The 25,198-nt window shown below is 46.9% G+C and overlaps 1 protein-coding gene across 3 annotated transcripts in view; it reads left to right on the top strand.

The window, feature by feature from the left end:
• The window catches only part of LOC120383727 (bMERB domain-containing protein 1-like), a 73,330-nt gene that overhangs the window by 36,483 nt on the left and 11,649 nt on the right, over window positions 1–25,198 (top strand). For all 3 annotated transcript variants that reach the window (XM_039501931.1, XM_039501930.1, XM_039501928.1), the window contains exon 2: window positions 1,803–1,920. In XM_039501931.1, coding sequence (XP_039357865.1) covers window positions 1,803–1,920 — 118 coding nt within the window. The remainder of the gene's footprint in view (window positions 1–1,802; window positions 1,921–25,198) is intronic.

The following is a 25,198-nucleotide window of genomic DNA, read 5'->3' as shown; positions in this document are numbered from 1 at the left end:
CAGTTGCTCAGACGCGCCTCATGCCCTAACAGTGATGTAAGGATAACTGAAGGTGGAGTGTGTCCCTGCTCGTACCATGTTTCATGGCAAAAAACATGGTCTATGGGCCTGCCTCATCTCCAGCAGGCAAAACACAAGCACCTTAGAATTATCAGAAGACTCAGAGATGCAGATTCATTTCCCCCTCCAGCAGTTTTTGTCTCATTTATTCTCTTGCTGCTTTATGGAGGATGAGGTCTCTGGTGTTTCTAGTATTTATCGTCAAAGTAAAGTCTGGTGACTCACTGGCTTTGAAAGACTAATTATCGAATCTAATGAAAGAAGGGGAAATGACAGAGCTTACTTAATGCTTGGCCTCTCTGGCTTGCCTGCTTCAGAAGCATCCTCTCACAGTGGGCCCTTCATGCATATTGCATGCTAGTTAGGAGGATAGAGTAGCTACCTGAGCCAGCCTTGATGGTAATGCGGGTGCTGAGCAGAAGCATTCCAATGAGGGGCACATCAGGCAAAGTCCAGGAAATAGAAATAAAGGAGAAATCCAGCCGCCCAGCAGCTTTCCATGGGTACGTTGATCCTGAAGCTGATCACGATCTAGAGTGGCACCACTGAAGTAGCACCAGATTTAGGACTCCGGCTTGCAAGCTGCAGAACTCTCTTGGCCCAATCCAGCAACGAACCTGAAGCCATGAAGTGCTCCACTGAAAGAAATGGGCCGGATTCTCAGTTACACTAAGGGCTTGTCTACACAGGGGGGTTATTGTGCACTAACTGGCCAGCTGATATGCCTTCTTTAGTTCACTTTAAAAGTGTAGAAAATTCATTGTGTGCTGAGTTAGTGCAGACTCATGTTTGTGTGCACCCACTGCTTGTTCATGCTTGGTTGGCAGTCCTCCAACTGCTATCCCACACTGCTTTGCATGAGGCCAGGACCGGCTGGGCTGTTTACCTCTGTGCCTTCCTCTGCACTGGGGTCAAGTTGACTGAATGTCACTTCACCATTTAAAAACTGGTGCAAAGCCATGGTTGGTCTCCTTTGCAATACTCTGCCAGGGTAAAGGGGGCTTCTCATGGCAATATATTCTATTGACATCACAGAACGTTGCAAAGGGGCCTTAGCGTCAATAAGAATCGGGCCCAATGAGCTTGAAGTCAGCATGTGCATACGTGTGCTTTGCTGGCTTGGGCAAGAGTACACTGCACTTTGCAGGATCGAGCCTGTACTTGGGTGTCCTGGGATCAGCATCTGACCCAGTCTCTCCATGAGTTGTTTTCATAGATCTACAGGTTCATAGACAATACAGCCAGAAGGGACCATTGTGGTCATCTAGTCTGATCTCCTGTGTAGCACAGGCCAGAGAACTTCCCCGAATTAATTCCTGTTTGAACCAGAGCAGGCCTTTTAGCAACACAGCCAATCTGGATTTAAAACTTGTCAGTGATGGAGACTCTACCACGGCCCTCAGTAAGTTGTTCCAAAGGTTAATTACCCGCGCTGTAAAAAGTGCACCTCGTTTCCAGTTTGAATTTGTCTCACTTCAACTGTGAGACAAATCAACTCTGATTTTACCTTTGCCTGCTGGATTGAAGAGCTCATTTTCAAATATTTCTTCCCCATGCAGGTACTTACAGACTGTGATCAAGTGGCTCCTTAACTTTCTCCGTGTCCTTGCAAGGACTTTTCTGGGATTTGAACAAGATACCCTTGTGCGGCCAAAGCAAGAATCAAACCCCTAGATCAACAAGTCACTTTTATTTCTTGTCTCCTGCTTTCTAACCCAATTCATTTCATGTTTCATTTGCAGAAGAAATTGTTTCCATGGCTGATTCGACTACAACTGTGGGTGACATAGAAGGGGAGCTCTTTAAAATCGAGAGGATCAGAGAGGTCCTGGTGAGAAGAGAGTCAGAACTGAGATACATGTGAGTAGGTTGCCAGCTTCCTGTCTCCTCCTTTGGATTTTCCTGTGAGTTCTTCTGGCCCCTGGGTGGTGCATCAGCCATTAGAGTGAAAAGCATCCCCAGGGAACTGCAGAATGAGTCACAGCTCAGGAGATTTTTCCCCACTTGAAAAGGAGCCTGTCTGGGAGCGAATCTGGCTTGACATTCATCACTTGTGAGCAATCCCATTTGAACAGGTTTTGTTACAAAAACCAGCCATTTTGTCAAAATTGACAAGATTTCTGCATTGTGAAAAACACCCAGCGGAGTTGGTGAAAAATATCACTGAGAAATTCTCCCACCTGTGTCTCGTGTGACTGGTTCAGTGCCATAGCCAGTGCCTGGTGCAGACTGGGGCAGAAGTGAAAGCAAGGTGTCTGGAGCTCAATCCAGATGTGACTGAGGTTTTCATAGATTTAAGCCAGAAGAGGCCATTATGGTAAACTAGTCCGACCTCCTGCGTGACCCAGGCTGTAGAATTTTACCTAGTAATCCAGGCATCAGGGCCACCACTTCAGGTTGAGGTAGAGCACATCTTTTAGAAAGAGAAACCCAACCTTGCTTTAAAGACGTCAACTGGTGGAGAAAACACCACATCCCTGGTGAAGTGATGGTGGTGGGTTGGGGGAAAGCAGCCAGAGGAGAAGGCTGAGGTCATATCAGCCCCTTGATTGAGGGAGTGCATCCACCATAGGTCATCCAAATTGGCAATTTAGGGGTGAATTTTGGCTTCCGGCCACAAACTCTAGGATCCCCATGAGACTAGACATTTTGTGTTTTGGGTGCTTTTGTTTCTGCCACAACTCATACATCACAGTATTGGTGGCTAGAACCATTAATTGGGTCCCCATGATTTGCAGGAGCAAGGACTGTAAAAGGGAGTTTCATCTTTCGTTTTTAAGTGTAACCCTTCTGCCAGGTGGAGCCAGCAGCAACAAGGGCTGGGTTCAGTATCTACGGGTTCCTTTTCAACAATACAACACAAAACCGACTTGAGCTGCCACCCAGTGACCTGGGACAATTACACACCACCCCCTGGGTGCCTCTGAGAGGCAATGCTTCCCCTCTCACAAGCTCAGAGTCTGAGTGTAGCAAAAACTTTTAATAAAAGGAGGGAAGTAACTCAGCATTAATTTGGGAAAACACTGCAACTAGGATTCATAAACATAAACCATGAGCAAAAGACCTACCCCCAAGTAAGCTGGGCAGTGTTCTTTTTACCTCAAGTTCTTAAGTCCAGCAACCCAAAAGTTCCTTTAACTTGCCCGTCCCTTCTCTGCACCCCACTCACAGTTGCTGTCCTTGGCCAGTGCAGCCCCAGAGTTCAGAAGTTCATCCGTAGAGTTCACCTTCCACTCTGGGTGGAATGGGGGGTAAGGAGGCACCTTACATGTTCTGCTGCTTGGGCACTCGCTCATCGCCCCAACAGCCAATTGCCATGCGTCTCTGTGGGGCTTTGCTCTGACCCTCTCCGCCAGCCATCCTGCTGGCCACTTCTTTCCACCAACCGCCCTGCAAGCTGTGCCTCTCCACCAGCTGCCCAGCTGCCCACTCACCAAGATATCTTCAGCCCCCCCCCACCACCACTTAACACAGCTCTCAGTGATTTCAGCTGTTCATGGGGGGGCCTCACTGCTGGTGCACACTGGGCAGTTTCTTGAAATAGAGACACTGTCCCAAAGTAGATCTAAAATTTAGACCTAAGTGTCAGTGATTTCAGCTTTGCAGCATGTAACAAGACTCTCAACTGAGCCTAAATTGACTCTTTTATTTTACTGTGGAAAGAGAAAGGATCAGATGGTGTTTAAAACCCTTAAACAGGGCCCACTCCAGCAAGTATAATTATCCCCACCCCCTCTCAATTCATTGAGCTTTAGAACCCATGTCCCCTGCCTAGCGCCTGCCATTAAGTTGAGGGTGAGTCCCTCCATCACGATATGCCAGGTACAGTTCTGCTGCCCTCGGTTCACACAACAAGGATAACAACCTTTTATTACTTCTTCCCCAATAACAAGGAGACTGGGGATCCAACACCAGCCACAAGTTATCATTTGGGCAGGCAGTCCCATTATGCTGAACCCCTAGGCAGGGTGGGTGTGTCCACGCAAACGAGAGCACCTCCTGAAGTCCTTTTCCACAGCTCACCACTAGATGTCAGGGGAAAGCTCATTCAGACTCTGCTTACATAAGTTTGTAGCCCTTCCCCTTGTGATGACCCTTCAGTGTGTCATTGACACAAAGCAATGTGGACCAGTCACTAAGACTGAAAGGAACAAGCAGCTGGGCTCTATCTCTGCAGCAGGAGGCTGGTGTGGGGAGTGACATATTCACACACATGGTTCATATGTAAATAGAGTCAGCTAAATGTGGGGTGACCAGGCCCAGAACCTTGACACCAGGCCTGTGCAGAGCAATGTGCTCAAGGTGGCCAGGAATCAGTTTTGACTGGTGGAGGTGCAGGATGGTAAACAACACAATTTTTCAGACCAGCCTCTCAAAATGCTAAGGCTGGTTCTGCTGAGGGCCCCAAGGCCTTGATACTCAATGATCCAACTGAACCCGGCAGGCTGTGACCAGAGCAACGAAAAGTTTTTGTTTCAGAACCTGATATGACAATGAACCCACTACCTAGCCCAAGGTCATCGGAAGCTTTGCTGAGATTCCCCGCAACTTTATTTGTAACTATGACTCATGCAATCGTTTGGTGTCTGAGCACTAAAGGGGGAATTTAAACTGCCTATATCAGAGATAGAACAGCTGGGAGCTGAGCTATGACTTGGCTAACAGCAGGGATGAGCCTACCCTTCGCTTCAGAAGCATGACTCACATGACAGGATCTTAACTACACAAGAAAGTTGCATTGCTATAGCGTGAGTTGAGAATTTAAACCAATATAGTTAAAGCTGTGCAAAAAGCTGAGGAGACATGCTTATTTCTCGAGCTTGTCAGAAGGCAGAATTTCCATTCCATGGGAAATTCTGAAATTTAAAAAATATAATTCCAAATTGGAACAAAAATCCAAAATCTTGAAATGTCCCATGGAATAAAAAAAAAATCCAAAAATTTCCATTTGGTATCACTGAAATGTTTTGTTTCAGTAATGTCAGAACACTGAATTTAGATTTTTATGTTATACTGAAACATTAAATCGAATAGATTATGTGGGGTATGAAATGTAATATTAAAACAAAGGTTTTACTGTAATAAACGCTGAAACAAACTGTTTTCACTTTATCAGAATGACATGGTTGACATGACTGAAACAAAACAAGAAAGTCAAAATTGTTCCCTTTGAAAATTTCAGTGAAATTTGACATGTTCTTGCAAAATGTTTTGATTTTGACAAACTGCATTTTCAGATTGAATTTTTTTCCCACAAACTACCCATTTTGCTGTAAGAGGGGATTCTATTTAACTTAAGTTGATTTGGAACAAGTTGAATTAAACCAGCATAAGCCATTCTTACACCAACATAAGAGTGCACATGCAGCCTTTGGTTTAACACTATCAGTTTAAAGGCCAGTTCATGTTATTTCAGTATAACTTTCTCATGTAAACAGGCCTTAACCCCTTACTGGGGTGCTTGGTCCTTTACAGCAGCAATGGGTCATGGGGACATGTAAAAAGGTAGGTAAGTATATTTGGTATATCCCCCTTCTCCCCTCTCCACTGGTCTCTTCAGTGCTTCAGAGTATAATTTCCCCTTTCTTCAAGTCCTTCCCCAGAGGAGGAGCTTTCCATGAGGCCCTGTGGGATGCAGAAGGATATTCTGAACTGGCTGGTGATGAGGGACAAAATGCCCCCACCCTGTTGGCATGTCCACACTGACCCTGGCTGCTGTTGTTTGGGGAGCATGAGCTGGGCCTTGGGACGGGAACCTGAATCTAGCGCAGAGCATTACTTGTCCGCCAAGAAAGAGGCACTCCCAGATATCCGTGTCTGTCTACATGTCGCTCTCAAATAGCCGCATGTCTCAGACATAGCTGTTCCTGCACTAACCTGTAGCGTAACTGGAAAGCCTCTTCCTAAAACTCTCCTATGCTTCCCCTTCCCAGGCCCTCCTTGGGGAATCCTCTCTGATCAAATCAAGACAAAGGGGAAACACTGCACATGAAAGGCTTGACTAGCATCAGTGCCTGATCCCCACCTGCGCCATCGCCTTTTCCTCCCTGACTCAGCACAGTGACTGCTGCTGCAGCCTTTGCAGCCAGAAGCCAAGGAAGGGGATTTTCCCTGGGACTGATTTCACTGCTGGACTCAACAGTCTTTGTTAGAACAAAACCCTGCGTTTATTCCCCACTCATAGAGGACCATGGAAAATAGACTATATGTTAGAGCAGCCTTTAGGCTGTTCTAACTTATATCAAAGGCTGAGCATGGCTCCAGGATATGGGGAGCACAAAAGTGGTTTGAAGCCACCTTAACCTACCCACCTTAACTCCATCTCTGCCCCAAGCACAGGAACCGAGTAAGCACAATTTGGAGTCACGGAAGGATACCAGCCCCTCAGTCTGAACCATTCGGGTTTTGATGCCTTGTGTCAAAGCTGGTTATTTCACTGTAGTTTAGCTTTGCTTTCATTTTTTTTGCACATTTCATCCAAGGATCTCAAAGCACGCTACAAACTACGTAAAAGCAGCAAAGAATCCTGTAGCACCTTATAGACTCACAGATGTTTTGCAGCATGAGCTGGTGGTGGCCCCCCACTACTCATGCAAATGAGATTTAATTTCAGGGTAGGGTAATATAAAAGCAAGCAAGAGAGAGCAGAGATAACGAGGTTCAGGAGGATGAGGAGGAGGAGGTGCAGTTGAGGTTTGGAACCAAGGAACCAGAAAGGAGAAACTGGTTCTGTAAGTCATTCACAGTCTTTGTCATTTTGTAAAACTGATGGTGTCAAAAAAAAAATGAAAATTGAAAAATGAGTTTCTCTTAGAAGCTCTTTTCCTAAAGTTTTTGAGTTTTTGATTTTTTTTTGATGGGAGACTGCTGTGTGTGGATCTGCTGTTTGTTGTTGGGTCAGGTTTTTGTGTATGTTTCCTAATATTATTTTCATAATATCTGATTTGTGTTTCTTTATCCTGTCCATTTGTCCGATTCCTAGCAGAAGGTAGCATTGCACAAGGCATGGCATGCATGGCACATGGTGGATGGTGGATGTGGTGGTGTGTGATGGTGAATGAATGGTGGGGTGATGGTGTGTCTGGTGGGGTGATGGTGATGGTGGGTGGTGTAGGTGCAGAGTTGTTGCATGTGTTGTTGCAGTTGGTTTGTTGTTTGTTAGGTTGATTTGGGGCTGTGTGCAATATACTGTGGTGCGGTGTGGTTGTAGGGCAGCAGGGGTGGTGTGGCAGCTGGCCTGGTGGAGGCAAGTGGGGGGAAGGCCAGGATCATTGTGATGGAGAGAGGGATGAGATGATGAGATGAGTGGCTAGCTGGGGATGGGGATGGGAGGGAGGGGCCTGGGTTTGGCTTCTGTTTGCTTTTCTGTACACGGTCTGGGGTCTTCTTTCTGGGTCTGTTCCTCTGTGTTAAAACTACATCATTACAAATGATCAGTCTAGTTATGCCATCCTACACCCTTCTGTAGGACAGGTATAATTCTCCCTATCTTACAGATGGGGACATTGAATCACAGAGAGGTGATGTGACTTGCCCCAGGTCACCTGCATGTCAGTGACAGTCAGAAATAGAACTCGAGTGAGTCCTGGATACAAGTCCTCTGCTCTAACCAGTAAACATACTCCCTTCCTCAGTGGGTTTTAAAACTTGAACTAGCTCCCCAAGAAACAGTGGCATCTCCTGTGTGGCTTCTCTGCTGTCTCAGAAGCATCAATAAGTCTGAGTTCATTTGATTTGGTCTGAGAGTTACTCACTATCCAAATTCTAACAGACTGGCTCATCCTGCTAGTGGAAGATTGCAGCATTGGGCCCTAGATCCAGTAGAAAATAACCTTATGTTATTTTGTTATGTTATTTTCATAGCTGAAGTAACAGCTATGAAGGGTACATGGCTATTGATGGGAGGAAGGTCATTTCATTGTGACTTTATTTGCTTATGTGCCTGTGTGAGGTGGGGTCCTAGGGGTGCAGACACCACCCATTTAGGTATATAATGCAGCAGCCCGTGTTTGAACGCTGGCTTCAGAACTCCATGCTGCGTCCCGTGTTCACACTGTGTTGCACACTTGTACCAGTTCCACTAGGGGATTCCAAAGCAGCACCAGCAGCTGGACTTCCGCAGACGGCCAGGCAGTCCCAGCTGAGCACCAAGGGCTCGTTCAGACACATTCCCAAGTAATGAACTGACCCCACATGACTTGGAGCTGACACGACAGCCCGGATCCCACCCTGGGGTGTTCCAATGGGCACCTGGGCGTGTAAGTGCCACTGATAGTATCAGCATCTTTATGTGGGATCTGGACATCACATCCCTCCCTCTGTGTTTAAAAACTGCCCTGCAATTTGACTGGACTAAGAGGTGAACTCAGAATCCTCATTGCAAACACCTGCCACTCAGCTCATGAGGACCCCGTTTCATGGTGCGATCTATCAGCCATACGAATCATGTTACCCAGTGCACCCTATGGCCACTTTGCAGCTTACACTAGTCTCTAGTTGAGTGCTTCAGGCAGGAGCAGAGGAGCTGCTGTTTCTTTGGCTGCCTGAAAGCCACCTGACATGGGATTTGTTCTACACCCTGTGGACAAGCTCATTAAACAAAGCGCTGAAGGTGCCTGACAGGCACCCACCACCAACAGGATGTGCCAAATGAAGGACATGACCATGCTTGTATTGGCACAACCTGCAAGACTTTGTCCTGTTGCAGTCCTAATTCCATGTGCAGACGGATCTTGACAGTGCAGCGAGGGAAGAGGTCACAGGCCCTGACTTGCATTTTTCCCCAGTGGGTGCTCCACCCCTTCTCACCCCTGCTCCTCCCCCGAGGCACCCCCCTACCCGCCTGCCGCTCTCTCCTCTCTGCCCCCTGAACAGCTGATCGGCCGCCAGCCCTGGGGCTGGAACCAATGTGGCTGGTGGGTGCTGATCACACCCTATTTTTTTCCATGGGTGCTTGAGCCCCAGAGCACCCATGGAGTTGGTTGCACGAGGCTGCCGTTGCAGCATCCCTCATCTCCACCCTAAGCAAAGAGGCAATGAAACGTTTCTTCCACTCAGCCCAGGAGGTTTCCTTTGCACGTACGCCTGTGACCCAAAGCAGAGCTGACAGCCCTCGTTTCACAAAAGCCAGGGTGAGTGGGAGCTGGTTATTGCAATGCTAATTGGCCTGTGAGCGAGGAAGGAAGGAAAAAGCAGCCAGAGAATGCGCCTTTCTCCCGGTGTCTCTATTTCTGTTGTTAATTTCAGCACAGACGATTGCTCCTAAAATCAGAGATTACCTGGGAGACAGAGTGTGGCATCTCAGCAGCTTTCATTGGCTACACTCTAAAGCAGCAGGGACCAATGGAAAGTGGGGCTCCAGGGTGTGATCCTGCTGCCCAGTGGAATTCGTAGCCCCGAGTTAGGCCCCCAGGTCCCCATACAGTGCCTGGGGAGTCAGTCACTAGGAATGGGGTTCACAGAAGCTGGCAAGTGGAGTATGTGTGTGTGGGGGTAAATTATCCAGGAGTGAAGTGCCGAGGAAAGAGGAGCGGCCTAAGCCCTGCCCCTCAGAGGTAGCTGGGTGCCTATGTCTGGGCTGAAGGGAGGCACCTCCCTCTGCTTGGGATTCACAGCCAAGATCCCTCTCCTGGAGTCAGGCTATGGCAGGCCAAAGCCAGGAGCCTAGTGCTGGGGTGGCCAACCTGCACCTGAGAAGGAGCCAGAATTTACCTATGTACATTGCCAAAGAGCCACAGTAATACCTCAAAAAGAACAAGAGTACTTGTGGCATCTTAGAGACTAAAAAATGTATTTGAGCATAAGCTTTCGTGGGCTACAGCCCACTTCATCAGATGCATGCAGTGGAAAATACAGTAAGAAGATATATATATATATATATATATACACACAGAGAACAACATGAAACAATGGGTGTTACCATAGACACACTCTAAGGAGAGTAATCAGTTAAGGTGAGCTATTACCAGCAGGAGAGAAAAAACTTTTTGTAGTGGTAATCAAAATGGTCCATCTGCAGCAGTTGACAAGAAGTTGAGAGGAACAGTGGAGGTGAGGGGGGAATAAACACGAGGAAATAGTTTTACTTTGTGTAATGACCCATCCACTCCCAGTCTTTATTCAAGCCTAATTTAATGGTGTCCATTTTGCAAATTAATTCCAATTCAGCCGTCTCTCGTTCGAGTCTGTTTTTGAAGTTTTTTTGTTGTAATATTGTGACTTTTAGGTCCGTAATCGAGTGACCAGGGAGGTTGAAGTGTTCTCCGACTGGTTTTTGAATGTTATAATTCTTGACATCTGATTTGTGTCCATTTATTCTTTTATGTACATTGGCCAAACCGGACAGTGCCTATTTCAATGGTAGTTAGGCACTTAAATATGTCTTAGGATCTGGAAATGGGACTTAGCTGTCCAAGTCCCTTAGGCCATGCAATGCTGAGCAGAGCAATACCTAAATACCTTTAAAAATCTGGGCCTAAGTGACTAAATCCCTTTTGAAAATGCGACTTGAGATCTTAAACCACTGAGGTGCTTCTGAAAATTTTACCCAAGGACTTTTGGCTCAGCTATACCAACAATGACAGGGCTCTTTGTTTAACTGGACAATTCTGAAATGACAGAAGATTCCAGCAATGAATATATGGTACTAATGCACCAATGGGTGTCTTAATTTTTCATTTAAAGGACCCAGAGATTTACCCAAAGTTTTGCAGAAATTCCCCTATCGACAGTTACACTGGAGCACTCCATACTGAGCAGGGTTAGGCAGTGATATCACTGCTTATTGTGGACTTTATCATGAAAACCTGCTAATACTTGTTTCAATGCATTTGAATAGACCTCCGTTCTTCTAAGAATATGTCTATACTGCAATGAAGGGATGTGATCACAGCTCATGTAGACGTACCCGCAGTAGCTTTAATAGAGTGAGGTCAGGTCCCAGGCCAGTGAGGCTGGGGCAGCGCACACTTCAGCACAGGCTGTGCAAACCCGCCGAAACCCTGGGTAATTACTGACTGTACTAGACTGTGCTGAAACAAGTGCTGCAGCAGGTTTACTGCTCCATTAAAGGTATCTTGAGTGTGACTGCTCAAGGTGTAATCACACCTTGTGATTGCAGTACAGACATACCTTAAGAGAGAAGCTTTACCTTTGCCTGTGCTCAGGGCTGGCTCTGGCTTTTTTGCCACCCCAAGCAAAAAAAAAAGTGTGTGTGTGGGGGGGGGTGGCCGGAACAGCAAAGCAAAAAAAACCACCCTGTGGCGCAACTGGAGCGGCAAAGCAGGAAAAAAAACAAACCTGCGGGGCAGCCGGAGCCGGGGTGCAGGGGGACTCCCTGCACTGCAGATGTGCCCCGGCTAGCGGAGGGAGGGGGGAAGGGAGCAGAGGGAGAGGGGAAGGGAGCGGGGGGAGAGGTGGCCAGGGGTTCAGCGGGGTGCTCGCCACACAGCCCCGACCGCTGCACCGCCTGCTGGGAGGGCTCCGGGTTTTCTGCAGACCTGGCACTGACTGGGGCAGAGGGAGCACGCAGCCTGCTCCCAGCAGGGCACTCCCCTCCTCCGTGCCGCTGTCCCCTACAGGGCGACCAGAGCGGCGAACAAAAAAAAAAAAAAGGGGCCGTGCCGCCCTAGGATTGGACAGAATGCTGCCCCGTAGTATCTACCACCCCAAGCACGAGCTTGCTCGGCTGGTGCCTGGAGCTGGCCCTGCGTTACACTTGCTAACGTCAGTTCAGCTTGACTAATGTTAGCAATGCGGGGAGCTAGCGTGGCTAGGTTGCTGCCAGCATTTTAAGTGCCATGTCATGCATTTGATGTGCTCCTTTATTATACGTATGATTGGGGCCTGGCTTTTCCCTCAACCCAAATGTCCATCAACTTCCAGGCAGTTATTCCTGATTTGCACAAACGTGAGCGAGAGACCAGGTCATGCTCATTGGTCCTTGATTGCAAATCACACTAGAAATCAGCAGAAGTTTACACAAGGACTTCTTACGGCGACAAGTTAAATTCCAGTCATATTTGTCAGGAGTGGGATGGGAGAACATTTCCTGGCCATGCCCATTTGCATCCTGCAGAACTAAAAGGGTGAATGTATCTCCGATCTAAAAATAAGTTGATATCTGCTGGTACCTAGAATGACAGAAGAACATTTTTCATAGATGTGTTGAAAAGAGCGCTGGGGGTCTGATCTTCCTGCATAGTCTCAGAAACTGTGCCTACAATTATACATTATGCACTGAGCCATTCCTTTGTTATTTATTGAACATAAAAGATAAAAGCGCTTTTCCCTTCATTGTGCTCCCAGAGTAGCATTAGTTCGTCGGCCTTCATGTCCCTTCAGGGGTCAGCCAATGGTACAAAACAACAATCATTCCTTTTGTGAGAAAAGTAATTGAATCTCCTTAATGCCACATTACGTACAGAAATAATCTCGCTGAGCACTTACCTTCCTGATTCTAAAGGACTAAATACAGCGATGCAGAACATGGGAGAATTTCCATCAATAGTCATCCTCTCTTCAACTTAATTTTGCTACAATAAGGTTAAGAATCCAAGGTCACCTCTACCGGTGTGGCACAGAAACTGGGACCAGCGTGTGGGCTATAGGGAACCTGCTTAAAGATCATAAAAAAGCCAGTATGAAATTGGGCCACGTATGCTAGACACAGAATCATGGAGGAAGGAGGAAATAGCGCCAATCTGTTTAGCTGTGTTGAGACTGCCCCAGGTAAACCGTCTTCAGCAACAAACAGATCCTCAGAGGTATTTCAGTGCCTGGCCCATTCGTTTGGGGATCTGGGTCCTCTTCACTAGAAACATATAAACTAATAAAAGAGAACTGAGAAAAGAGCAAGGGAGATGTTTAAAGCGCTGGAAGGATTCATTTATGGGGTACGATAAATGTCTCTAGCTCCCTCCCACTGTAAATACATGGTTCTAAAAATTAAAAAGACTCCACTGAGCGTGCTCCAGCCCGACAGCCTGCCCCCACTTCTTCTTCTTCTTCTTCTTCTGGATGATGGAGATTTAGAGCAACAACTATAATTTTACGTTCAGGTGGGTAAGCCAGATAATTGCATTAGGAGTAGCAGAGTGTAATGCTCCTTCCTATTTGTGAATCAGGCATTAAGTCATTATATGTTCCACAGTCTGTTCTGGGTGACCACAGTGGAGCACTGGAGAGTTTTTAATTTTCCATTGGTGCATCAAGTAGCCACATATGCCATGGTTTGTGCAGATGCCCTTTAGGGTTTCCTATAAGTTTTGTGGAAGATCAAGGCCAGGAATCTGAGCCCCACGGAGCCTCACACATGGTAGGCATAGCACGAGAGCCCCAGATGGGTGCATGTACCAGCAGCAGCCAACACTGTATTCAGTAGGAAACCATGATTTCAAGTCGCAGCTCCTCAGCTGGCTAGTATTAATAAAGGTGTGACTGTCCCAGCCCTGCAGGTATCATTCATCCCTTCTACAAAGGGATGAGAGGTTTGACAAGGTCACTTCTGACAGAGCTGGGCATTGACCTTAGATCTTATGGGCATTTGTACACAGGGATGCTCAGGAAAGTTAAAATGAACTAGGAGCTGAAAGCCTGTGCTGGCACACGGGTGTAATTCATAAAGTCATGCAGCCTCAAATGTCGGAGGACTTAAAAAATTGGTTGGTAAGAGAATGTGAAGCCCAGTGATGCCTGAAGGTGGTGATATTCTGAACAAAAAGGGCTCTCAGCCAGGTTGCAGCTGTTTTTATTGCTTCACACTGACTCAGAGGACTAGAATGGCTACAGCAAACTAAGGCTACTTTACTGTCACATGGGTGGCGGAAGGAGTTCGTGCACCTGAATTTATGTGCATTAACTTCCCAGCTTTAATTCTTGCATCCGAAGAAGTGGGTATTCACCCACGAAAGCTCATGCTGCAAAACATCTGTTAGTCTATAAGGTGCCACAGGATTCTTTGCTGCTTCTACAGAACCAGACTAACACGGCTACCCCTCTGATACTTGACAGCTTTAATTAATTCATCTGAGTGCCCTCAGAGGGCAAATCTCATCCACTTAGCCACACTGCTTAAAAAATTGGTTGGTAAGAGAATGTGAAGCCCAGTGATGCCTGAAGGTGGTGATATTCTGAACAAAAAGGGCTCTCAGCCAGGTTGCAGCTGTTTTTATTGCTTCACACTGACTCAGAGGACTAGAATGGCTACAGCAAACTAAGGCTACTTTACTGTCACATGGGTGGCGGAAGGAGTTCGTGCACCTGAATTTATGTGCATTAACTTCCCAGCTTTAATTCTTGCATCCGAAGAAGTGGGTATTCACCCACGAAAGCTCATGCTGCAAAACATCTGTTAGTCTATAAGGTGCCACAGGATTCTTTGCTGCCTCTACAGAACCAGACTAACACGGCTACCCCTCTGATACTTGACAGCTTTAATTAATTCATCTGAGTGCCCTCAGAGGGCAAATCTCATCCACTTAGCCACACTGCTTATCAGAACCAGTGTGCCAAATCTACGTGATTGGCTTGCTGTGGGTAACTACTGGACACTGCCCTCTGGAGGCAAGAATAGGACAGTAACACCCAGGATTCCTGATTTCCAACACTGCTCTGCTATCTAGCAATTAGTTGTGTAAGCCACTGGCAAAGCATGTGTCATGTCTCCCTCTAGTGACTGGTACACATGGAGGAAAGAGCCTATTGCTTCACAAATCCTTTATCTCAAGTGGTAGAGGGCTTTGCTGTGGATCTAAAGGCTTGGGGTTTTAGCTGAGCTGATGGTCTATGCAGGGGGATTGGCACAATTCCACAAAATGGAATTTCAGGATGAGATATTCAAAAGCACCTAAGGAAATTAAGTGTCCAACTCCCATTGGCTTTCAGTGGAGGACAGATACCTAAATCCCCTAGTGCTTTTGACAATGCCACCCTCTGGTTTTTTTTTCATTTTTCTTTTTTAAAAACATAGGAAATTACAAACAAAAAAACTCCATTAAAGCATGTTAAGATTGTAACCTCAAACACTCCAAAGTTAGGAAGTGCCAGATTGAAGGTTGCCTGTTCAACCTGTTCATTTGACTAATTTGTCCTTGTGTGTTATAAGGTTGGATTTTCAAAAGTACATAAGTGACTTAGAAGCACAACTCTCATGGCAAGTCAATGGAACTTCAGCTCTTGAGTCACTTAAGGTTCTTTTGAATCCTACCTAAGGTCTTTCATTGCATGACGGTGTGCTATTTATTCTACAGGAGTCCTTCATTCATGGCACAGGATGGTCAGTGAATGAGTCAGAGGCTTGCAAGAAGCCAACAGCTGTTCACTGTGTTTAAGGCACTGGACGGGGACCCAGAAGAGCTAGGCTCTGTTCCTGGCTCAGACACAGAATTTCCTGTGGGACGTTCAGCAGGACCGCATTACAGTGCATGTGTAACTAGAGCTGGTGGGACTTTTCTGATAGAATGATTTTCTGGTGGAGAACCCAATTTCTGCAAAGCCAAAATATTCCACAGAAAAATTTTGATTTTGCTGAAAAATTATGAAATCCAAATGATTTTTTTCATTTTGGGTTGGTTTGACCCAAATCAGAATATTTCAGTTTTTGAACAGACCTGAAACATTTAGTTCTAATCAAGTTTAACAAAACTTTAAATTCCATTTTACTGTTCATGGTACATTGTCTCATGGGAGTTGTAATTCTGGCCCCCATTCTCTCCTATGGGCCAGGCTCCCTGGAGGGCTACATCTCCCATAGGGCTATGTGCTGATTTCATTCTGACAGACTTGTGTGGTGAATGATTGGTATCACATGACTCTGGGTGCATTATGGGATTTGTAGTCTGACTGGGGGGGCTGGCCCTTAGGGGAAACTGGAGGCATCGGGGTCCTGACAACTCCCATAAGGCTCCAGACTCATGTGACTCCCATGATGCATCACCATACAAAGATGGAGTTTAATCTTGACATGACTGAAAATGAAACCTTTTGGGTTGTTTCAACAAACCCAAATGAAACACCTTGATTCTTGCAATGCCAAAATGTTACATTTAAGTCGAAAATGTCGGAACGACACATTTTGACATTTCTGAATCAAAATACTTCAGAATTTCTGTACCAAGGAAACGTTTGATATTTCAGCTTTTCATCTTGTTTTGCAATGAAAATATAGCATTCAGCAGAGCCCTCACACGCTACCCTTCGTGATAAATACCACACAAGCGGGGTATTGGTTGTAGTGAGTTTGTCGGGTCTGAGCCAAGAGTTGCTTGTAAAGAACAGTGACCCCTTTTGTCCGCTGGCACCACAGCTTGCAACCTAAATAAAAGTTACGATGTGACAAGGAGTGGAAAGCAAACAGTGAGGCCTGGGGAAATACAGGAAAGGAGGGCGAGGGGGAGAGAAATAAGAATTAACACTTAAAATGCTGCAGTGGTGCCACTGTAGCACTTCACTGAAGATGCTACTTATGCCAACTGGAGGGCTTCTCCTGTCAGCGTAGCTACTTCACCTCCCCGAGAGGCAGAAGCTAGGCCGATGAGAGAATTCTCCTGTTGACCTAGTGCTATCTACACTGGGGGTTAGGGTTGGCTTAACTATGTTGCTCAGATTTTTCACACCCCTGAGTGACGCAGTTATACCAACCTAATTTCCTTAGACCAGACCAGGCCTTAGCTTAGCAGGATTCAAACACAGAAATGTATATAAATAGTGAGAACGGTTTTGGTAGTAAGGAATAATAAAAACAAGAATTTTAGAAGGGGTATATACACACCAGATTCAGGGCACAAGCTAATTTCTAAGGGGGCTGGAATAAATTTTCCCTGGAGGCAGGTTATCCTGTATCTGCCTACTACCTTGCACCTGCCTCTGAAGCATCTGGTTCTGTTCTCTGTTGGAGACAGGCTGCTGGGCTAGATGGACCCCAGATCTGATCCATTCTGGCAGTTCCTATGTTGAGGTAGCTCTGTGCAATGTCCTTCTTCCCACTCCCACCTCCAGTGGTCTGTTTCTTTGTTTTTCCCTAGCCTAGCAGCTATTCTGTTTTGTGCATTTTGATCTATTGATAGTACTTTGAAGGCACCTGTCATCATTAAGCGGTCATGGCAATGCAAAGGTTTTTTCATGCAACCCGAATTCTATGCTTAGCTAGTACGTAAATGAGTGGGATGAGATGGAGAGATGCTAGAGAGCTGGCTTCCTGCTCAACCTATGCACAATTCTGAAATTAGCACCTCTGCAGCTAGTCAATGGCTAGCACAGCAGCTGGAGAATAGTCTTTAAAACAAACACACCCCCCCCCCCGCATTATTTGCTTTGAGCTTGTTGCCAGCCAAATAAATCAACAAGCTGCTGGACTCAGCAGAAGATGATGGAGTCCAGAGGAAATATATATATTTCCTGCAGCTGGTATATTTTGCTTGTACAGCAGAGCCATGCAGCTCCCTGTCACTGTAGCAGCAGCACTAGTGCTCTTCTCCTTTCTATTTATTTATTTTCCCTTCCCTAATTAATATTTTGGTGTTCTCCGCTCTGCTGACAATGCTGCAGCTTCAGGCAGCTCTGTCCAAACACGATTTATTCCCAAAGGGGTGAAGGATGGTGAATCACAGCCGACAGGATTGTTTGAACTGCAGAATGGATGCTTAGCAACCCACACTTTAAAGTGAACTAAAGACATATCAGTTGAAGGCAGCACAAGCTAATAAGTAGCGGAATCTATACAGCTGCTTGTCAGTCAGAGCACTGGGACTGGATACCTAGAGATGCCAACAGCATTCTCACAGATTAAAGGCTTTTCTGGGGGACTTGCAAAACATCTAATGGGCTTGAGCATATTCCAGTGAGTCCAAACCATGACAGCATTCTACGGCATCAGTAGGGCGTTGCAAAATGTACAATGCTCAGGTTTTGTCTAGACTGGGAAAATGAGCTGTGTTAGTAAATGTGTCAGCTAACACCCTTTTATTAGCACCGTTTAACATCACTCACCTTCGTAGTGCAGACAAAGGCAGCTACCTGGACTGGATTGGCTATCCTAGGTGTTGGTTAACATCCTGCTAATTAAAATATTTTAGCTAACAAGTTTTCTAACGCACATCATCTGCCCAGTTTGAGCAAAGCCGTGGAGGACAGGGCGAGTCCCAGGTTCAGGTTGCTCTGTGTCAAGTTGGGTCCCCAACTCAGGTGTTTATGAGGTGGGCTCTGGCCCTGACCTGGGTGTAGCTGCAGAAGAGGTGGGTCCCGGTCATGATGGTCTCTGAGGTGGGCCCCAGTGCAAGGGGACTTTGAGGTAGAGGTGGGCCCAGGCCTCAGGTGTCTCTGAGGCAGAGATGGACCCTGGTGACAAGTGTCTCTGAGGTGATGGTGGACTTGAGGTGAACAGGAATTGCAGGTGCTTAGCACTTCTGAGGATAAGGCCCTTAAATTGTATGCTTCCTGGGGCATGAACCTCGCAAGGACTGCTTTCTTACAGACGGGCACTAGCGTCAAACTTTAGACCTGGATTCAGAGATTGCTAGGCCAGAAGGGACCACTGTGATCATCTAGTCTGACCACTAAAGGTTGCCCAAAGGCTGTGTGTCTTCAGATCATGAGTTTTAGTTTGGGCTTGTATCTACTCTTCAAGTGTCAGTGAAATGCCAGGCGTACCAACAGCACAGTAGAAATAATGGCAGCAGAACAGCAGCCACACCATACTGTTACTAGCAATTATTCCAAATGCTGGCCAGGTCAGCAATACCATGTAGTTCATTATGTCCCTGGGAGCCCCTCAGTGCCAACTGGTAGAGGGCACACCAGACCATAACTCACATCAGGCCTGACACGTTCAGTGCCCCAACTCACTGTTCTCATAATCTGGATGTAAAAGGTCTTATGTAAAGTATCCTATGCACACTTGCGTGACATACGTCCAGGGTGTGCACAAAGAGTTATAGATGTTCTTAAAATGTGTTTGGCAGGCAGCGTATAAAGCCCAGCCTGACCTAGACAAAGGAATGTCTGTTTACCTATCTGAGCAGCTTGAGCTCAGAGGACATATGAGGTAAACACAGCCAGCAAGCTAGAAAATGGGGGAGATGAATGCTTAACAGCCTCAACAGGGGATGGAGTCTGCACCCCCCCAGGAAGACTTCCTGGCTCTTGAAACAGAACCAGTGAACTTTGGAGTAATATTAAGGGGGGCAAAGAGACATTTGAGTCATCCATTACCTATCGTACAAAGGGGAGCTGCCCCCTTTGAGTTCATGAAAAGTGGATCCTCTTGGCCTGGGAGACAAAAGTAGCTGTAAATTGACTATAAGTGAGAAACCTGCTTAGACAGAGACGGTAACTTGCTGAAATTGTTTTAGTTGTTACTTGTAACCATCTCTCTCTCTTTCACCTGTATCTATTATCCCTTACATCTCTCTTCTTTCCGAATGGACCGATTCTTGTTTAATTACAAAATGTATAAACTGGAGAGTGAGTTCCCAGCTAACCTAATAGGCTGGTGTGTGTACTATGTACTTAATAACTAAGCAAAGCTCTTCCTTGCGGAGGCCGAGAGGGGTAAGACAGTGGCTCACCGTTCTGGGTACCCCAAGAGAAGCATCACCATTATACTTGGATATGTTCATTTCTTGTCCTGCATGAAGCGAGGACGTAGTGCAGAGACATGGATACAATTTTTTAAAATACTCCAAACAAGCGAAAACCCCCAACCCCAGTGCGGAGGCCGCTCAGCTCCATTCACCTCCCAAGTGAATGTCTGAGCAGGGCTGGCTCCAAGTTTTTTGCCACCCCAAGCAAAAAAAATTTTCCCGTGCCCCCTGGCCCCACCCCAACTCCGCCCCTTCCCTGCCCTATTCCAACCCCTTCCCCAAATCCCTGCCCCTGCCCCCCCAGGTGTGCCGCATTTCCCCTCCTACCCCTCCCTCCCAGGCAGGGGGGAGAAGCGGAGTGGCGGCGCACTTGGGGGAGCATGCGGCAGTGCAGCGGAGGTGAGCTGGGGGGGGAGCAGTTCCCTTGCCCTCCCCCAGGGTCACTTCCTGCAGCCCTCCCCGCACCCCCCACCGCCACAGCTCACCTCCGCTCAGGGCCGGCTCCCGGCTTTTTGTGCCCCAAGCAAAAAAAAAAAAAAAAAAGAAAAAAGGAGCCGGAGCGCCGCCCCTTGGAAAGTGCCGCTCCAAGCACATGCTTGGAGCGCTGGTGCCTAGAGCTGCCCTGTGTCTGAGTCAGCTCTTCTGTTAACCAAACTGGCCATCTGGCCACAGTGATAGATTGTGGCTATGAGCAACTGCCTGGCTGGCAAGGCTGGGAGCCCTGGGGGGATATACAGTGACGGCTTCTGTTAGAGTAGAACCATATCTGGTCCTGGGGTCGCCCAGCACACAGCACTGCATTCCTTCTGCCGACGGAGTTGTTCTCTGCTCAAAGTTTGAGCAACCCCTCCCTGCCTGTAGCGGGCTTTCTAGTCCCTTCATCAGCACAGGACGACTCGGGGCCACATGCATCAAGAGCACAAGAACCAAGCTATGCAGTGGCCTGTGGGGGAAGGGATCTGCTCCTTGAGGCACCCCAGGAACAAGACACACAATCCAGTCCCTGGTGTGCATGTGTGTTGTGACACTTGTCACACCAGAATGCCACCCCTCCCTGTTCCACAGCTCTCCCATTCCTCTGCAATCACCGCCTCTGATGCTGCGCCCAGTCTGGCCTCAGAGAAAGAACTGATCATATGGCAGATGGAGCTATGCAAGAAAAAACCTGCCAGCTGCTCTGATGGGAAATCAGGCCTGAAGGTCTGTGAATATGGAACTAACCAACCCTGGGGAATTCCACTGTCATTCAGCAAGAGTTCAGTGCGGAATTAGAACTAACCCTCTAACTGTCAAACTCCATCAACTAGTTCTTAATTAAAGGGAAATGTCTTTGGAAGCACATCTTCCCATCGGCATGGAAACCCAGCCAAATATATATGCAGCCAGCATCACTGCTGCTTGGCCAAGGAAATTCCCAGGGGAGCTGGGCTCCAAATGAACCGTAACTTGCTATTCCTTAATTTGTTATTATAACAATGAAAAACACATTATACTGTTTGGGACAGCCCTTTACATGCAAATCATGGAGGAAATTAGATGCTGCTCGGTTTCAACGCCTCAGGTATGGAAACTGAGGTACAGAGAAGCTAAGTGATTGGGCCAAGGTAAGAAACTGCCAGTCACAGACCTAGGAAACAGAATCAAAACACCCGACTCCCAGGCCTGCGTCCCGACCCCGAACCACAAGTCACATGCCAATCAGAAGAGTTACTGCTCTGTCATTTGAAAGCACTGCAAGAAAGATTCACATTTTCCAGTATAGATCTATAGTTGCAGATTTGAAAAATCCATACAAATAAATGTACAGTGAAAGTCTCCAACCCATGGACTTAGATGACATGGAGCTTAGATGCCAAGAAAGAAAGGTGCCTTAGAAACACCATTGGGACAGAGAGGGACTGATGCAAGGGCCAATTGAAATAAACGAAAAGACTCCCATTGATTTCTGTGGGCTGTGGATATGGCAATGAAGAGATGTAGTCTTGAGAAAGCAGAACAGGGAGCGCTGGAGGAGCAGTGTTGTGATTATTGGACTTTAAAATTCACCCCAATTGTAAGCTTAAATGTAAAAAATACGTGCAAGTTTATAAGATGTCCCAATAATCTAAAACTTTTTGCTTGTTTGGAAATCAACCATGGAAAATATGGTCAGGCTGTTTTTAATAAATGGATATTATGAACAATGCAAGAGACAGACAGAGAAGCTGGATTAATGCAAACAAAAAGGGCCTGCTGATATCGTTCAATAACTGTTGAAATCACACTTGGTAAAAGCAGAAGACGTGGAACCAGAAGTTAATGGACCAAAATTGGCATGATGGATAAAATACTGAGGGGCTGAGCTATGCTGTCCACTTTTCCCTTTTCTGGTTTTCTTGAAAAGAGACTGAAAAAAACCACATTTTCATCTCCCATCTCCCGTCCCAGCTGGCATCTCCACTCATCTTCTCTGACCCCAGGACAGAAGGAACAGACCAGACTGAAAGGCTTTCTTCCTCTGACAGGGGATGTTTTTCGTTCACAAGTTCTGAAAATCAACACATCATCATGACAGCCTGTCCTCAGCCCATCAGTGGGGATACCTAATTGCCAGCACTTCAGAGTCATGTAAGAGCCAGTTCTGTTCCCTTGCTTTTGGGCTGCTTTTCATGCTCCTTCCTTCCTCCAATCCTGTCTCTCATTCTCTCCACTTTCCATCCAATCCTGAAATCAGCTGCATTGCATCAGCACAGCAAGATGAGACGACCATAATCCTGCCTTGTCTAAGGAGAAAAAATACCCAATGCGATGACATCCCTGACCTGAAGGGGAGCCAGGGACCAAGCAACAGGTGCTGCGGTTGATCTGCCAGCCAAAGCATCCATTCGTGACTGACCTGTCATCCAGTGGTCCAAACACATCAACAAAAGTTGTATTTCCCCCACATTTTCTATCCTACCTCTCCTTCACCTTTTGTGTGAGTGTCTCTGTTAGAGACAGAAGTAAATACCTTTCACCCATCAGGACTGAATCTAAAATTAACCCACTTTCCTTTTCAACAAATGAAGGTTGTTCTGAAAATAAAAGACGCTGATATTTTGCCTCCAAGAGGAGAAACATTTGACAGGTTTTGATTGTGCAAAACAAACAATCATTCAGTATCAGTTTTAATATAAATTCTCGTTTAATTTCTTGTTCTTTCTTGTGGTTGATCCATAATTTTTCAATTTCACAATGAATGCTTTTGGGTATTTGCCAAAGAACTGAGAAAAACCAAAGCCTCTGTATCACTGTTCTAATGTTGGACAGCGAAAGAGTTTAGAAACACCTTTAACTCTTTTGGCCCTTGAAATTAGTACAACACACAGTGTCACGGTTTCAAGTCTAGCTGCATCTCTGTCCTCTCACTGGTCTCTGAGTGCACCCCCACAGGTATCAGGCATTGGGACTTTACCACTCCTGGGCTGGAATCATGCGATTCTCCCAGTGTCAGACCAGGCCCCGTGCTAGGAGACCCTGTGGATCAGCCATTCTTAGTCAGCAAATCCAGCTGGGTTTTGCATCTGTGGTTCTTCTCTTAGGGAGTCTGTGACCAGTGGTGAATCCGGTGATCGGTCAGCCTGCTTACACCACCGTATTGTTTACTCTTAACAGTAGGAACAAAGCATAACATAAGAGAAGACATGTTTTAAAACAGCAAAGGATCTACGTGCATGTCTGTCTTACCTAATGGCTTCCCATCCTCTGGCCAGAAGCCTAGCAAGGCCTGACTTCTTCAGACACCCCATCTGTGTGGGTCAATCTGGTGCCCTGAACAGCTCCCTCCACCCTATAGCATGAGTCTCTTCTTATCCAGCCCGAAGTCCTTCCACTGTCAGTTGCCTGGGCTGAGGCCCTGCTGCCCAAAGCCAGCGTGGTGAGTTCCATGGGAGCTCGAGCCAGCCTTCTCCAGGCCAATTGCTTCCCCATCATCTTGCATCACCCCCCTCAGTCTTTGCTGGGAGGGGATGGCTCATCTCGAGTCTTTGTTTTGCCTTCCTGTTTGCTTCCCAAGAGTCCTATTGATTTAACCCAATACAGTCATCCAGGTACCATCCCATACAACAATCTGACAGTCATACAGCACATAGAGCATTTATAAATTATTACAGAGCTGCCCCACTTCCATCCCGCACAGACTTACAGTGCAGAGCTACAGGAACACTGGCTTTCCCCTACGACCTCCAGCCCCCTTCTCCACAAAGTCATTTGGCTCCTGTTGGATGCTGGGATCCCCACTTCCTGAGTCCAGCATGAGGCTTAGGATCTGACCTACTGCTGTTCTTCAAGAAGCAGCTGAAACTTTTTATTTCTAGTCTTCCACTGCCAATGCTTGGTTATCGATTCTTCATTAGCGGTTATTGCTTTGTTTAGTTTGTTTTATAGCTATTAAATGAAGAGCCTGAGAACTGAGAACTGTGTGTAGCTAGGCAACTGAAAATATATGTTACCTTTCTGGCTTCTGTGCACTGCACCTTGCACAGTAGAGGAGTCTACCTGCTGTAGGGACAGCTGTGAGGCAGCTGGCGTTTGTGGTTCAGGTCAGGTGCAGAATGTCACACAGTGAGTTGCTGTGATGTCTCCATCTTTCAATTTTATAACAACCTTGTTTGTTCTTTCTTTGTTGTTTTCCTTAATTTGAAATAAGAGTCACAGTGACAGGAATATATGGGGTTCTCTATGTGTGGGAGACATAACACAAGCACAGCTCTATAGAGGGCCCAGAAAAGGTGCTTTAGGAGAGGACACTCTCAGGGGGCCTTCCCCCATGGTGGCTGTGCATTTCCCAACACACAGAGGGTGAGTCAGTTGGCTAAAGGCCATTCTTCTGCAGCATAGGCGCTGACTCTGTGGGTACTCCGGGGCTGAAGCACCCAGGGGAAAAAATGGTGGGTGTTGAGCACCCACCAGCAGCCCCCCATCAGCTCCCCACTTCCTCCCAGTGTTTGCTGCTGATCAGCACCTCCCCTCCCTTCCTTGCGCCTCCCACCCGCCGCAATCAGCTGTTTTGTGGCATGCAGGAGACTTTGGGAGGGAGGGGGAAGACCGAGGGTGCAGTGTGCTGGGGTGAGGGTGCGAGAAGAGGCGGGGAAGAGGTGGAGCGGGGGGCGGGCATTGGGAGAAGGGGTGAAGTGGGGGCAGGGCCTGGGGCAGAGCCAGGGGTCAAGCACCCCCCTGGCACATTGGAAAGTTAGTGCCTATGTTCTGCAGTTTCAGTTCTAGAGGTCACAGCAAACATAGCCGTGAAGGCTGTTAAGACACCTCCACAGTGGATAGATGCTGAGCCTGAGCCCTTTCTGCAGGAGAGTCTAAAGAGGTGAATCGAAGGCCTTATAAGGTTAGACTCAGGGAGCTCAATCTGTTCAGCTAAACAAAGAGAAGGTTAAGGGGTGACTTGCTCACAGTCCATAAGGACCTACATGGGGCACAAACGTGTGATAACAAAGGGCTCTTCTCAGTCTAGCAGACGGAGGTATAACAAGAGCCAATGTCCGGAAGTTGAAGCTAGACAAATTTAGACTAGAAATAAAGAGCAGATGTTT

The sequence above is a fragment of the Mauremys reevesii genome, linkage group 15 (assembly GCF_016161935.1).
Source record: "Mauremys reevesii isolate NIE-2019 linkage group 15, ASM1616193v1, whole genome shotgun sequence".
Classification (NCBI taxonomy): Eukaryota; Metazoa; Chordata; order Testudines; family Geoemydidae; genus Mauremys; species Mauremys reevesii.
The sequence above is the reverse complement of the archived record's forward strand: the minus strand, read 5'-3'. Positions and strand labels throughout refer to the sequence as shown.